The sequence below is a fragment of the Podarcis gaigeae genome (genome assembly GCF_964106915.1).
Source record: "Podarcis gaigeae genome assembly, chromosome: 10".
NCBI classification, from domain to species: Eukaryota; Metazoa; Chordata; class Lepidosauria; order Squamata; family Lacertidae; genus Podarcis; species Podarcis gaigeae.
In genome coordinates this window covers 71,592,104-71,605,751 of record NC_139686.1, presented here as the reverse complement: position 1 = coordinate 71,605,751, position 13,648 = coordinate 71,592,104, and the positions used below count along the sequence as shown (strand labels likewise).

At 43.3% G+C, this 13,648-nt stretch overlaps 1 protein-coding gene across 2 annotated transcripts in view; it reads left to right on the top strand.

The window, feature by feature from the left end:
* SEMA3C (semaphorin 3C) overlaps positions 1-13,648 on the top strand; it is a 128,651-nt gene that overhangs the window by 60,281 nt on the left and 54,722 nt on the right. For both annotated transcript variants that reach the window (XR_014555829.1, XM_083701486.1), the window contains exons 4-5: positions 6,539-6,601; positions 11,190-11,309. Coding sequence is in view for 1 of the 2 variants with exons in the window: in XM_083701486.1 (XP_083557612.1) it covers positions 6,539-6,601; positions 11,190-11,309 (183 nt within the window). In the remaining variant the exon portion in view is untranslated. The remainder of the gene's footprint in view (positions 1-6,538; positions 6,602-11,189; positions 11,310-13,648) is intronic.

The window sequence follows — 13,648 nt, the reverse complement described above, 5'->3', positions numbered from 1 at the left end:
CCCATTGTCAGGCAACATGCCAGCTCCACGCCTGCTCAGAACAGTTGCTGCTTGTACATTAGCAGAACAATATGTTCAAACAGCATATTTAAGACAGAGCCTCATTCCCCGCCCCGCCCCCTCATTTGGGACTGTGGAGGAAAACGAATCCCTTTGACTTCCAGCACAAGAAGGCCCTGGACCTATTTGTCTGCAGTTTGGTAGGCCTGATCCACTCTGGAGAGGGGGCTCCTGTCCAAAGCTGGAAAATATGTTTGTCTGATATTTAGGGTATTATTATTTTAGTGAACCTAGACTTACAACCAGTGCTTTTGACAAATTGTCCGGTGATGGGTCAAAAATTAGAAGTAGGGGTTGCTGGCTATGTGAATACCCCACTTAGATTATTATAAGCAGAATCCAGGTGAGGAGAGCCCACCCTAAGCAGGTTCATCTCCTTAAGTCTACTCATACCTGACCACTGACTGCTACCTTGCTCCGCTTCAAAACAACAAAAAAGGACCCTAGTCTTGGGGAAAAGGGATGAGGTAGCAGCTGGTGAAGACAAGCCATGGCCAGAGAGACTGCTGCTGAGTGTGGAGGGTGAAAGCCTTTCAGAGCAGGAGGATCCCTGTGTAAGGATGTCTCTCAGCAGCAGTCTTTTCCCCCCAGGTGCACCTCATTAAAGGAGCTCTTTAGGTAAACTAGCAGGGAAACATGTCTACTGGCTTCTCAGGATGCTGCTTTGAAAAGCTCAGCTGCATCTGGGGACAGAGTGAGCCTGCAGTAAATCACACTGTGCAAGTTGGAGTTAACTCTTTATTAGCAAGAATCCGATTCGTACAGACTTGACAGACACACCTAATGAGCACAGCAGATAATGGATCAGTTGCTGAGACTGAAAGTCCCCTCATCTTGAGTGTTTTCCCCAAGCAATCAGAGACTGCACCTGCATGAAGTCAACCTATCCTTCACCCTCTTCATGCCTCTTCTGGTTCTTGGAGACCAGGGGGGTGGGGAGGTTTTCTCAGAAGGAGGGGGAGATCCATTCCTCATCACTAGCCTGACTCATCTTTGCCTCTTGACCGCTCTCCTCCCCTGCTTCTGCCTCTGATTCTGGTTTGCTCCCTGCCACAAACTCACCCAGATCACCAAGCCCTGTTACCTCTTCAGCTTCTGACACATCCTCCCAGTCTTCTCCCTCTGACCACTCATCATCTCACCATCATTCCCCAGACTCTGAGCCTTTTACTTCCTACACAAAAAGCCCCTGGACCTTGGTGGTTCCCTCGCTGGTTCCTCCCACCATTCTTCTGTGTCCAACCAGTCCATGAAACTTGTAAGAGGCAAAAGCACATGGCCTCTTAATTGCAGTTTTCTCCCTGGGGGTGTGTAATTCCTCCCTGGAAATTTGCTCTCCAGTTCTTCCAAGTACAACCTGTGAATGCACGTTCTCCACCTTTCCAAACAAAGTTGTTACTTCTTTTATCTCTGCTTATTTTGCCATGAGAAGGAAAATGACTGCCAGAGTCCAAATAGAGGTAAACTCAATAGTATAGTGGCTGCCATGCTTTTTTTGATGGTGGCCATCTTCCACCCTTGGAAGGTGGAACATTGACCTGACATTGTCCTGAAATGACAATATCAGGAACATTTAAGGCAAAAGACAGATTGTGACTGGAAACTGCTCAGTCCCAGATCATCAGTGATGGAGAGTTAACAACGTGGTTTTAACTAATTTAAAAGGAGTCCCAGGACAGGCAGCAGGAGTTGGATCGTTCCAGGTGGCTTGCATCCTGAGAGCAGCCCAACTATAGTTTGTGAAGATGCTGGGTCTTTTTCCTACTGCTCTTCACTGGGCTACGAAATCATATCATGGGCAGCAGAGAAAATACTCTTCCTTATTTCACAGATGCAAAACAGGGACACATTTGTGTATTTACAACACCCTATTCCTACACCAATAATTGCTGCCAAAATAGTCCCTCACTTTCTATTGTACGCTGCTGAAGGCTCTTGTCTTTGCATTAAAAAAAGGTAAAGGACCCCTGACAGTTAAGTCCAGTTGCGAACGACTCTGGGGTTGCAGCGCTCATCTTGCTTTACTGGCTGAGGGTTGTCTCCAGACAGTTTTTCCAGGTCATGTGGCCAGCATGACTAAGTTGCTTCTGACGAAACTAGAGCAGCGCATGGAAATGCCGTTTACCTTCCCGCCAGAGTAGTACCTATTTATCTACTTGCACTTTGACGTGCTTTCAAACTGCTAGGTTGGCAGGAGCTGGGACCGAGCCACGGGAGCTCACCCCGTCCCGGGGATTCGAACTGCTGACCTTCCGATTGGCAAGCCCAGAGGCTCAGTGGTTTAGATCACAGTGCCACCCGCGTCCCATGTCTTTGCATCACACTATATTTATTTGCTCTGCAATACCATGTCCTGCCCTGGCTTCTGAGGCAGGGAGTGTTAGTAAGCTGGCAGTAGAGTTTTCTTTACTTTCTTTACTTTTAATTAACAGTGTTTAACTCCACGGTGGATCTGATTGCACATATTACAAGCTAGCTGCAAACAAATTCATCAACATGTGTTATCTGGCAATGAGGACGCCTGACGGAAATGACATTAATGGACATGCCAGCAACATTTTTAAAAGGCATCTTTAAAGTCTTCCAAAAATAGGGATTGTTTCCACAATCTACATCACCTATGATTATAAAGAAACTCTGATGCTTCCCTGAAAATATAGCAGAAACATAGAAGTTTATTTAGCAGGGGAGGAAAAATTTCAAGAAATGCTTTGGTACAGCACTCAAACTAATCCCATGGAACAAAGGAGGAGTCTTGACTTTTAGAGACAGTGTTAGCAATTATGAGCAGTTTCCTGACTTCCTAAGCACAGAAATTGTCTTTCTATAATATGCTGCTTGGCTCCTTATTCAGTCTCCTACGTTAACATGTGTTGCTTGAGGCTGTATCCTAGTATCTGGATTTTGGAACAACCACATGCAGGTCCTTACTGCACTCACTAATCCCCCTTTAACATCTCACTGGAAAAAATGTTGTCACACTGACAGTGCTAAATCGATTAAAGAAATTAGGGATTTATTTTATGTGGAATCGTCTGAGCAGAATTTGCTGAAACATCACAGAGTGAACCGGAATCCAGATAATTGCTACCCAACTTTATAGACACAGTAAATGAAGCTGTAGCTCCATATATTATTGGCAGGGTATAGCATCACCAGACATTAGACTGCTACACACTGGAATATGTCCAACAGTCATAAAGAACTGACACTTGCTCATTATTCATGGAAACTGTGCTTCTTTGCTATTCCTTTTTCTGTTTTCACATCTAACTGTTCTTTACTTAGTGTTCTTTACAACCAAGGCCATAGTTTTCATTTTTCCTTTCCCCTTCCTCTCTTTTCCCCCTTTGTGTCATGTCTTTTTAGATTTCAAGCTTGAGGGTAAGGGGTGTTATTTTTTTCTTCTTCTGAAATAAATAAATAAACAATAAAAATCTGCCATTATGAGGGATAAAATATATGATAGTGGTGAAGAAAATATTAAAATTGAATTTGATAAATATCAATGGAAATATCACGCAAAGCTGTTTAAGAGTGGGAGATGCAAAGTCTCTTATCCACATCTCACAACTATTAACTCACTGGTAGAGTATTAGGTGCATTAGACAAATCAGGCTGCCTAATAGCTATTTACTTGGAAGCAAGTCCCATGTAACTTATTGGGAAATGTAGACACTGTCCTTTTAGTATCAGCCTGATCAAGTACAGATTTTGGTATAAAGATTGCTGAGAAAGCACATGGAACCCTCAAAAAAGCATTTTTAAGGTCTCCTTCTATAGCAGGTGTGGAGAACCTCCAGATGTTGCTGCATTCTACAGCAGACATGTCATGCTGCTTATGACAATGGATTATTATTATTTACTACTTATTTGCTTTACAAATTTATAATCCACTTCACAGCCAGTGGTTATCAAAGTGGTGTACCATAAGATTAAATACAAAAAGCCTTTTTTACAACCTTTCTTTCTTTCTTTCTTTCTTTCTTTCTTTCTTTCTATCAAATGCAAGCGTTAGCATGTGCATGACATGAAGAGTTTGCCTTCTGACTGCTTGGAAATATATTTTTCTCTACTGCTTGTCTAAACTGGAGCCTGCTAGAGAGATGAACCCTCCATTGTTCTGATTTTGGGTGTGTGCTGGTTGAGGATTCTTCTGAAGCTGAGATGTTTATCTAGAAATTAACTAAAGCTCTTGGGCTCAGTTCAGCTGGAAGCTTAGTGGAGCATATTTTCTTATGTGACACCCTGTGTTATACTTTGGCATCTAAAAAGAAACTCTTCGACATCAGCCTCATTTTGAAGCATTTTTGCACATAGTTGATCTAGACTTTGAAAGAAATGAGCAGCGTCCATGTTAAAAACAACAATGACAACAACCAAACTTTGTGCAATCATTTTAAACATATTTATGTCTGATTATTCTCATTCGCCTTCAGTTCCACTCCTAACAACACCAAAGGTCAGAGGGCAACTTTATATTTTTCTGGGATTCTCAGTGTGGGAGGTCAGCTTCCCTGAGGAGGTTTAGGCATTTTCAAGGGAGGTCCAAGCTGTTCCATTGCTTCAATCAACTTACTTTTCATGTCTATCTTAAAAGGCAGGAAACAGAACACCCAAAAGACATCCTTACAGTCAGTGTGATATGGACAGAAGGTCCCCATTGCAGTTGGAGAGATAAATAGAAGAGGTACCATGATTCCCTCTGTTTCTGACATACATGCTGTAGCCAAAACGGCATTTGCACACCACACATAGGAGGTAACTTCCATCTAGCTTGGGCCAGTCACAGCCTCTTAACTTACCTCACAGGCTTGTTGTAGGGATTAACGGAGGAGGGAGGTGAACCATGTACTTTTCTGGAGAGGCCAGCCAGATGGAGATGTCCGTCACCAACGTGGCATCCAGAGAACTCCACATGGTTGCAATTGGACCCGCTCCAGTCACAAAACGTGCCTGGCGCCTGGGGTATTTTGAACATAGGTCTCAACTGATGAAAGGGGTGGGGAGCACAGAAAATTGGCTGCTGGGCGTGAAATGGAGTGGCTAGAATCCTAACAGCAGCACTCCTCATGTGACATTTTGTTGCAGATCATACTTGTGAGCTTTGTGCTTTTGAAGGGTGCTTGATCTGAAAACCCTTAAAGCAGGGATGGCTAAACTTGGCCTTCTAGCTGTTTTTGGACTACAACTCCCATCATCGCTCGTTAACAGGACCAGTGGTCAGGGATGATGGGAATTGTAGTCCCAAAACAGCTGGAGGACCGAGTTCAGCCATCACTACTTTATCTCTCATTTTATTTGATTAACATTTTTATGCTGCAGAGCATAGATATCCTGACCTAGTTCCCAAATCTAATCACTACTTTGACTTCCCCACAGATGTTTTGGCTAGGCAGAATGTTCTGATGAGGCAGAACTTTGACTGGGCACAGCTTTTGTGCTTTAGGTCACATTTGTTGGAACCAAGATATAGCTTCTTACTACATTCTGAAAAACTCCAGAGACCTGATAAAAATTCTTGTTAGTTTCCCTTGAAATCCCTGCAGACGTTTCAACTCGGAAGGATCTTCCAATGTACTTCAGATTTTGTTGATAGGTGAAATTGAGTGGCACAGTCCACAATCTTTCCTACACCCGAGGAGGCTTTCAATAGACTGTTTCATTCACTTACCCAGTTAGAACAATCCCATTGTCCTACGGTGGAAGGACCTTATAGGCACTGTGTGAGCTTATACATCTTGAAATGGAGAGGCTGTGTTCTGAATGTGTGTGCCAAATTTCATTCCACTGTCTCAGTGGATGCTATGTTACAGAGCAAGAAATGAGCAGCCAAAATTTGTGCATGCATAGTTTTCATTCACACGTTTTCACCCAACCCTTGACTGATGGGGAAAGGTACCCAGGTCCCATGGTGCCTTATGCAGGTGGTGGGGGAATGTGTGTGCCACCCCCTCCACCCCAAACAACAATTCATATTTGGGTGGGGATGTGAACTGGCCCCACGCTACAATTTGGGATCCCTTCATCCTTGCTGTACTCAGGTTAACAAATGTTAGGGCAGTCATCTGCCCAATAACTGTCTTCCTCATGGCACAGATTTGCAAGGCCTGCACCACCTTCAGATGACAAACCCATTAGCTTCAAAAGTTCTACTTTCTGGAAGGCTGTAACGTACGCCAGCTTGTAACTGAAACGATCTATTTGGGATGCATTTTATCAGTTGTTACTGAACTAACGCAGCATTGTGGGAGGCTTGCTTGCTCAGAGTTTCTCTGAGCAAGAAAAACTTGGATAAAATACTTTCCCCAGCAACACAGGTCTGTGAAAATATTGATCTTGCGAGTTTAGGCATGCCTTGCAGGCAGTGTGGTAGTTTGAACAAGGTGGAAATGATACATTTCCCCAACCCCTTTAAATGCGCATTGAATATTATGTAATTCATATTTGTATATGTATGTATTTTCTTTCCACACAGATATTCTGGCCAGCATCAACAACCAAAGTTGATGAGTGCAAAATGGCTGGCAAAGATCCTACAGTAAGTATTCTCCCCCTTTTTTAATTAAATGTTTGGCTACCGAGAAAGAGCGCCTTGGGTGCAGCCAAAAGCGTAGCGGAAGAGGCGTGTTTTTGTTGAATACTCTGCAGGCTGAAAGAGTCATGCAAAATTCTGAAACAAGCAAGATATTGACACAGCCTGGATTTCCCTCCTGATGTCTGGAAAAATGAGCACATTGCTTATGTTCAGGACATTTCCCCCCCCCCCTTTTAAAAAAGGAAACCCATTTCTTGCTTACCTTGTTGCTAGTGATGGATATCATTAATAAGGCTTGCTCTGCGTATCTCCTAGAGAATATATTGCAGACTGTTGAGCTAATGCTAATGTAAGTGCCTGGACAGACTCCCAGATGGTACAGGCAGCCTTTTGTATGGAAAAAAATAATAATCCCTGTACATTCCAACAGCACTTACTGCTTGATCATAAAGACCCTTTTATTGGTTTTATAAAGCAACATTTTGAACAGATGCCTGAAAAAAAGCAGAACTTCCTTAACGCAGGTAAATGTGGCATGACTGTTACTGGAGTCAAAGCAAGAATACTGCACGAGAACCATCTGCTGAGCCAATTACCTCTTCCAAATCTCAGAGTGATTCTTGCTCAAACGAACAAACCACTCCTTTAATTGTTACGAGCTTAATAACTTGTACATCACCTCAGGCAATACTAGGGAAAAGGCACTTGGAAATTATATTAGTAGCAGCTATAACAATAAATGATTTCAGTGTGCCAAGTGCAAGTAGGGTGGCCAGTTTTACAGAGGGCAGTTCTCGATCTGAAGCTGTCCTCTATTTGAGAGGCTGCTCTGACAAAGAAAGAACTCTAAGGAGGCCGTCTGGCTCAAAGATAAGGAACCCTAAGAAAATAACTCCTTGCCCATTGATATTAGCCAGGCACCTTCACGGTGCTGTTTTCAACACTTGCCAAAAACTTCTTTGTTCAAGCAAGCCTACCCAGGCATGTAAATTTTACCTGGATTTTTAAGCGTTATCTTATTTTATAATGTCTATTTTGAAACTTTTGGTTTTGTACACATTTTTGAGAGAGGAAATAGGCTAACAGTTTTAAATATCAGCAATTTTAATTTATTTTATATTGTAGGTAGATCTCATAGGTTTTGATGATGGAGTGGTACAAAGATTTTATTAAATGAATTAAAAATTATGCAGTGGCTCCCCATCTGTGGAATGCTCTCCCTAGGGAGTCTCACCTGGTGCCTTCATTACAGATCCTTAGGCACCAGGTGAAAACGTTTCTCTTCAGCCAGGCATTCTGCTGGTTAACATTCTATGGCTTTTAAAATGTGTTTGTAAGAGGGGAATTATTTGTTTGCTTTTGTTTCATTGTGTATTTTGTATTCTCATTTTCTATCTTTCTGTTGTGAGATACCCAGGGATCTTTGGATGAAAGGTGGTATACAAATTTAATTAATAATTTAAATAATAATGTAAATATATAAATGGAGAACAGGGGCCACGCAGTTGCAAATCTACAGCAGCAATCACAGCTGCCTTTAGATGACTACTAAAATTTGTCCATCTGAGAAGACATTTGAAGTTCTTGACTGAATGGGACTTTTGATCCCTCTCATAGTCTTTTACTATTCCTCTTGGAGTGGTCCAACTTATTTTATCTGTTGATACAGTTTTCCATGGATTGGATTGTTGTTTTTATATTTTGTAAGTTATCTAGAGGACTGTTTTGGTGCTAAAGGGTGGACTTAGAAATAGGTAAATGGTAAAGGGACCCCTGACTGTTAGGTCCAGTCGCAGACGACTCTGGGGTTGCGGTGCTCATCTCGCGTTATTGCCTGAGGGAGCCGGCATACAGCTTCCAGGTCATGTGGCCAGCATGACTAAGCCACTTCTGGCGAAACCAGAGCAGCGCACGGAAACGCCGTTTACCTTCCCACCCAGGTGGTTCCTATTTATCTACTTGCACTCTGACGTGCTTTCGAACTGCTAGGTTGGCAGGAGCTGGGACCGAGCAACGGGAGCTCACCCCGTCGCGGGGATTCGAACCGCCGACCTTCTGATCGGCAAGCCCTAGGCTCTGTGGTTTAACCCACAGCGCCACCCGCATCTTATTTATGACTTAGAAATAGTAATAAATAAATTCCACTTGATTGGTCAAAGTTTTCCAGCCCCCAAATAAATAATTGTTTGTGATGCATCTAGGCGGCAGCTCAGAAAGGGCTTCTATGTTGATCCATTAAATATATCTAGGTGTTGTATCAGGTCTTTTTTCCCACCAGCATTTGAATAAGGTGCACAATTTCTAATCTTAATTAAATAATAGCATATTATGCTATGTTCTAATAAGGATTCATTTGGTTGTGGACTTGTAATTAAAAGGAGTATACGGCAAATACTTTTTCCATTTTGATCTTATCTTGATCCACACTTCTCAAGGGAGGAAAATATTGGATCTGCAGAGCGTAATGGAGCGTAGCATTTTCCATTAAAATGTCACCAGTAATGGATTCAAGTGATTTCTGTTTAATTAAATTAGCATTGAAAATGTTAGCATGGTGTCTGCTTCCCTTCCCAGATGACTATAACAATCTAATACATCATATATACCAAGCTCCAGTATTTCCCCATACTGTGCAAAATGCAATGTACTTTATATATTAAGAATGTTTATTTGAATCTAGTGGTATGCTGTATGTCATTAATGAAGTCAGTATTCAAGGGAGAGCAATATGTGGCTGAATTTTGCATGAGACTTAGGCTGCATTTCTGCACACACTTTCCCAGAAGTAAGAATCACTGGAGGTCAATGATGCAAACTTCTGGGAGGCTAAGTTGCACTTCTACAAAGAGGATTCTATGTGCATCTAGCAGGGAGACTGGCAGCAGGGTGCCAAAGAACAGTGGATATGTTTTTGTTTAGTTTTTTTTAACAAGTTGTAAAGTTAAAGCTTTCTTTTAATTTAAAATAAGATCCTTCACTGCCTTTTGGTGTTCTCCAGGCAGCCTTCGGCCTTCCATGCTTCACAGAATACCCATAGAAGATGTCCTAATGGACATTTGTCTGTGGACATTCCAGGATGCATGAGATGCTGAGGAGCAACAGAGACTAGCTGGAAGGTTTTTAAAAAAATAAAAATCCAAAGGGAAGCCAAATGGGACAGAACAGACCTACGAGGGAGAGCCAGCAAAATTATAATTGAATTTGCTTAACTAATCTATGCGTCCATATCTGGGTGTCATGTAAAACAAGTGCAATGGAATGGAATGTAGAATGGAACATGAATGTGATGCTCTGACAACTGGCATACGGGCCCACTCATGGGTCCTCCATAGCATCACATCTGAAAGGAAACATCTGTGTACTAAGGCACATTTCAGGCTCCTGAAAGGTAGAATGAGGAAGAATGTGAAAGTATAGCAGGAAGGAAAGAGATCAGAACTTGGATCAGCCAACTACTGGTTTACAGTTTTTCCCTATGAGTGTGGCTTTGAAAACCTTGCCACATGTTGAAAATGTGGCTAAATATTTCATGTTTACTGGGGCCTATGCTACAAGCATGCCAGGCTTTCGATACTGGAGGGTGGGGTGGGGTTGGCTCTGTCTGGACAAGAAAGGACTACTAACATGTTGCTGACACTTCCAGCCTCAAAGTGATAGCAAGAGCCAAAAAGGGAAAAGGAGAGATCTTGTTTCGTTTTGCTTTAAGTTCTTCAGGGGCTATCTCAGCCATTGCCTTTCATTTATGATGTGCATGTATACCAATTCTCAACTGTAATGGTTCTTCTGGTAAGTCCTCATGTACAAGTATAGCTGTCAACGAGTTGGACTCGGTTACCGCAGGTAGGAACGTTGTATGGAAACTGTCAGTGTCCAGATCCTGATCTACAGGTGGCGCTGAGAATCTTGTGGCTCCTTAGCCACAGGGTTAGCCAATCTTGTGCCACCTAGTATGCCAAGTCAAGTCCATAATCTGGGAGGCATCTGTTAGAGCACCTATTCTGCTCCTCTTCCTTATGCCTTAAGGTAGTATGGTTCCTGTCTATGGTACTGGGGAGCAAGTAGTGTAGGTTGGTCCACTAGGACAAATGGGGCACTGCCCCACCAACAGGAGTCTGCCTTCAGCCACCCTCCAGCCTTATTACTAACAAGCAGTCCAGAGGGTGGCGCTGTCCTTCAGGTTCCTCCTCTGTAGTCTCAGTGATGCCACTTGTGGAATTCAGCAGGGAGGAGGACAGGGGCAAAATTAGAGTTGGTTGGTTCTGTCTGCCATTGGCTCTGGCTCCACCTGCTGGTGGGCTCCCAAATGTTTCACCCATCAGTCCCAGTCAGGGCTGCCAACTTGAATAAAATATTGTGGGAGCCCAGGTAAGCACCACCCCGCATAATCGATCACATGATGCAGCACATGCACGCCATTTGAACGGGAATGCCCATCGACTTTGTGGGGGCCCAGCCCCCTCAAATATTTTTTGTGGGGGGTTGAAGCCCCCACAGCCCCTGGAAGTTGGCTCCTATGGTCCCAGTGGAAATCAGTCACCTCTGGGAGCAGATTTACAACCCCCTTTTGTTTGTTTTCTTCTTCCCTCTGCAGCACGGTTGCGGCAACTTTGTTCGTGTGATACAGACATTCAACCGCACCCATTTATATGTTTGTGGAAGTGGCGCGTTTAGCCCTGTGTGTGCATATCTCAACAGAGGGCGAAGGGCAGAGGTACGTATGCCAGTCAAGTAGTGGTGCGTGAGTTCGCTGGGTGGAAGACTGCCTAGTGCTGCTCTGCGGTGGTTTCAGTGCCCCTCTTTTTGTCAGCAGCACAGTGTGATGCAGCAAGACTTGCCCAGTTGCTTTGGCACTGAGCCGTGAGCTCCCCCCCCCCCATGCCTGCAAATACTTTCACCCCTTTCTCAACACCTCTGTTAAAAATTGCCGAAAAGTCGGAGGGGCGCTTCGCACTGGGTGACGAAAGGCATCGCATTTCTCCCTCCCCATCGCAGCTTGAAACGAATGTGAGAGGAATCTTGCCCCATTTTTAAAGGAACCTTCAATTTATTCTTCAACAAGCTTGCACCCAGCAGACACTTTTTGTTGGCGTAATTAATTTACAATCAAATGCAAGATTTCGCAGTGAGGAGGAAATAGTGGTGCTCTTAAGTGGCAAAATATAGATACGCATCTTGAGCATACTGGAATTGGGCTTCAGCGCGCCTGTCTCCTGAGTGTATGCCTGTGATCCATTGATTAAATAAACTGCTGCCTCAGACGTCTGGAGTCTGTTAGGCACTGGACTGTTAGGCCTTCTACTTTCCTTGCTGGGATGGTGATGGCCAACAACAGCAAAGCCGCTTGGAGTATCAGGGTTTAATGTGAGCCTCCCCCCCCCCTTTGCATGTATGGGCCTAATTAGCAGAACAGAGGGGATTTATTTTTAGCAAGACTAGTGAGAAAATTGCACTGCTTATCAGCAAGTAATGCCATCGTTTTTCATAGGTGAAAGGCTGTTTTTCCAGGTGAAAAGGGAGAGAAAGAAAAAGAGGCTGAAAAGCAATTTCTTTTGCTTTATCTGCAGAGCTAGAATCTCTCCTAACGCTATAACACTGGCAACTTTTTTTCCATTGAAGGCCACCTTTTCCTTGAGGATAATCTGTCTGGGGAAGGGACATGCCAGCAATGGCAGGATCAGAGCCAGCAATGGGCAGAGCCCCTTCCTTTTCTCTCTCTCTCTCCCACACCCCTTTTCTCTCTGTGTCACCCCTTTTCACTCGCTTCTTCTTTCTCCTACCCACCTCCCTTCATCACCTGCATGAAACTGGACTGAGAGCCCACCTTGCCATAACTAGGGATGGGGAAGCAATTTGATGCAGTATACACGGAAAGCCGAATTGATCAAATGTGTGTTTTCCAAAACAAAATGCATAGGTACCCTTCACACTTATCCAAATTTTTGTGATGCAGCTTTCCAACCAAAGTTTGCAAAAAACACATGTCCTAGGGGAAAGGGTGCACAAAAAAGAAAGCCTTCAGCAGACAATAGCAGACAAAAGTTCATTATATTAAGAAAAAATGCTTACAAAAATGTGTACATTTGTGAAAACTGCATATAAATATGCGTTTCTTTGGGGAAATTCACACTAAAATGCTTCTGTATTTTCATGGAGATTAAAAAACACACACACACAAATTGCTGCCAAATGTGGAAAACTGTGTTGGGAAACTGAGAAAGGGGAGAAGAACAAAAATGGCAGATCCTTCCATTCCTAGCTATAACACGTGTCTCTGCATGGCAGCTGGCACTGAACATCTAGCCATCAAAGGTGGGCTAGAGAAGGCTAGGCCTTATTATTTTTGCCTCATTCATATCACATTATTGTGACCAAGGATTCAGCTCCAGTAGCAGGTGCAGTTGCTGTGTTTACAACGGTGTTGCCTGCAGGGAACACATAAATGATTGATTGCTAGGGTGGTCATTGACTTTCACAGCTTCCTACAAGACTCCTCAATAGACTTTTACTGACAGTATATCATTTCAGGACTCACAGAGCTAGCCTGTGCTGTAAAGTTTGAACCAGGCTGACAGAATTCAGAGTGGGTACCAATGCAAGACTTTCTGGGTCCAAGCTGTAGTTTTTCTTAGAGGTTTAATATCATCGCCATTGCCCCTATGTTGTTAGACTACAACTCTCATCAGGTGCAGCCAAGATGGCCAGTAGTGTGGGATGATAGGAGCTGGAGTCTGAGAGGCTCTGAGAGGCCATAGGCTCTCCAGCCCTTGTCTATAGTCACATGACTGTGCAGAACATGTGGAGATTGTGAAACACAGTCACTCTGTGAAATGGAATGGGAGCCTGGCTGTGGAACAGCTCTTAGTACTGGAGACTGAGGAATCTCAGTCTGGGAATCTGGAAAATAAGTGTTTCATCTATCCAAATAAATAAATGGTTGTGTGTGACTGATAATTTCATTTGGTCCACATTTTAAAGCAAACTGAATTAATTTTATGGAGGAAATGCATGTAAAAGTGAATGAAAAGCATACAAAGTGTATATTTTAGGGAA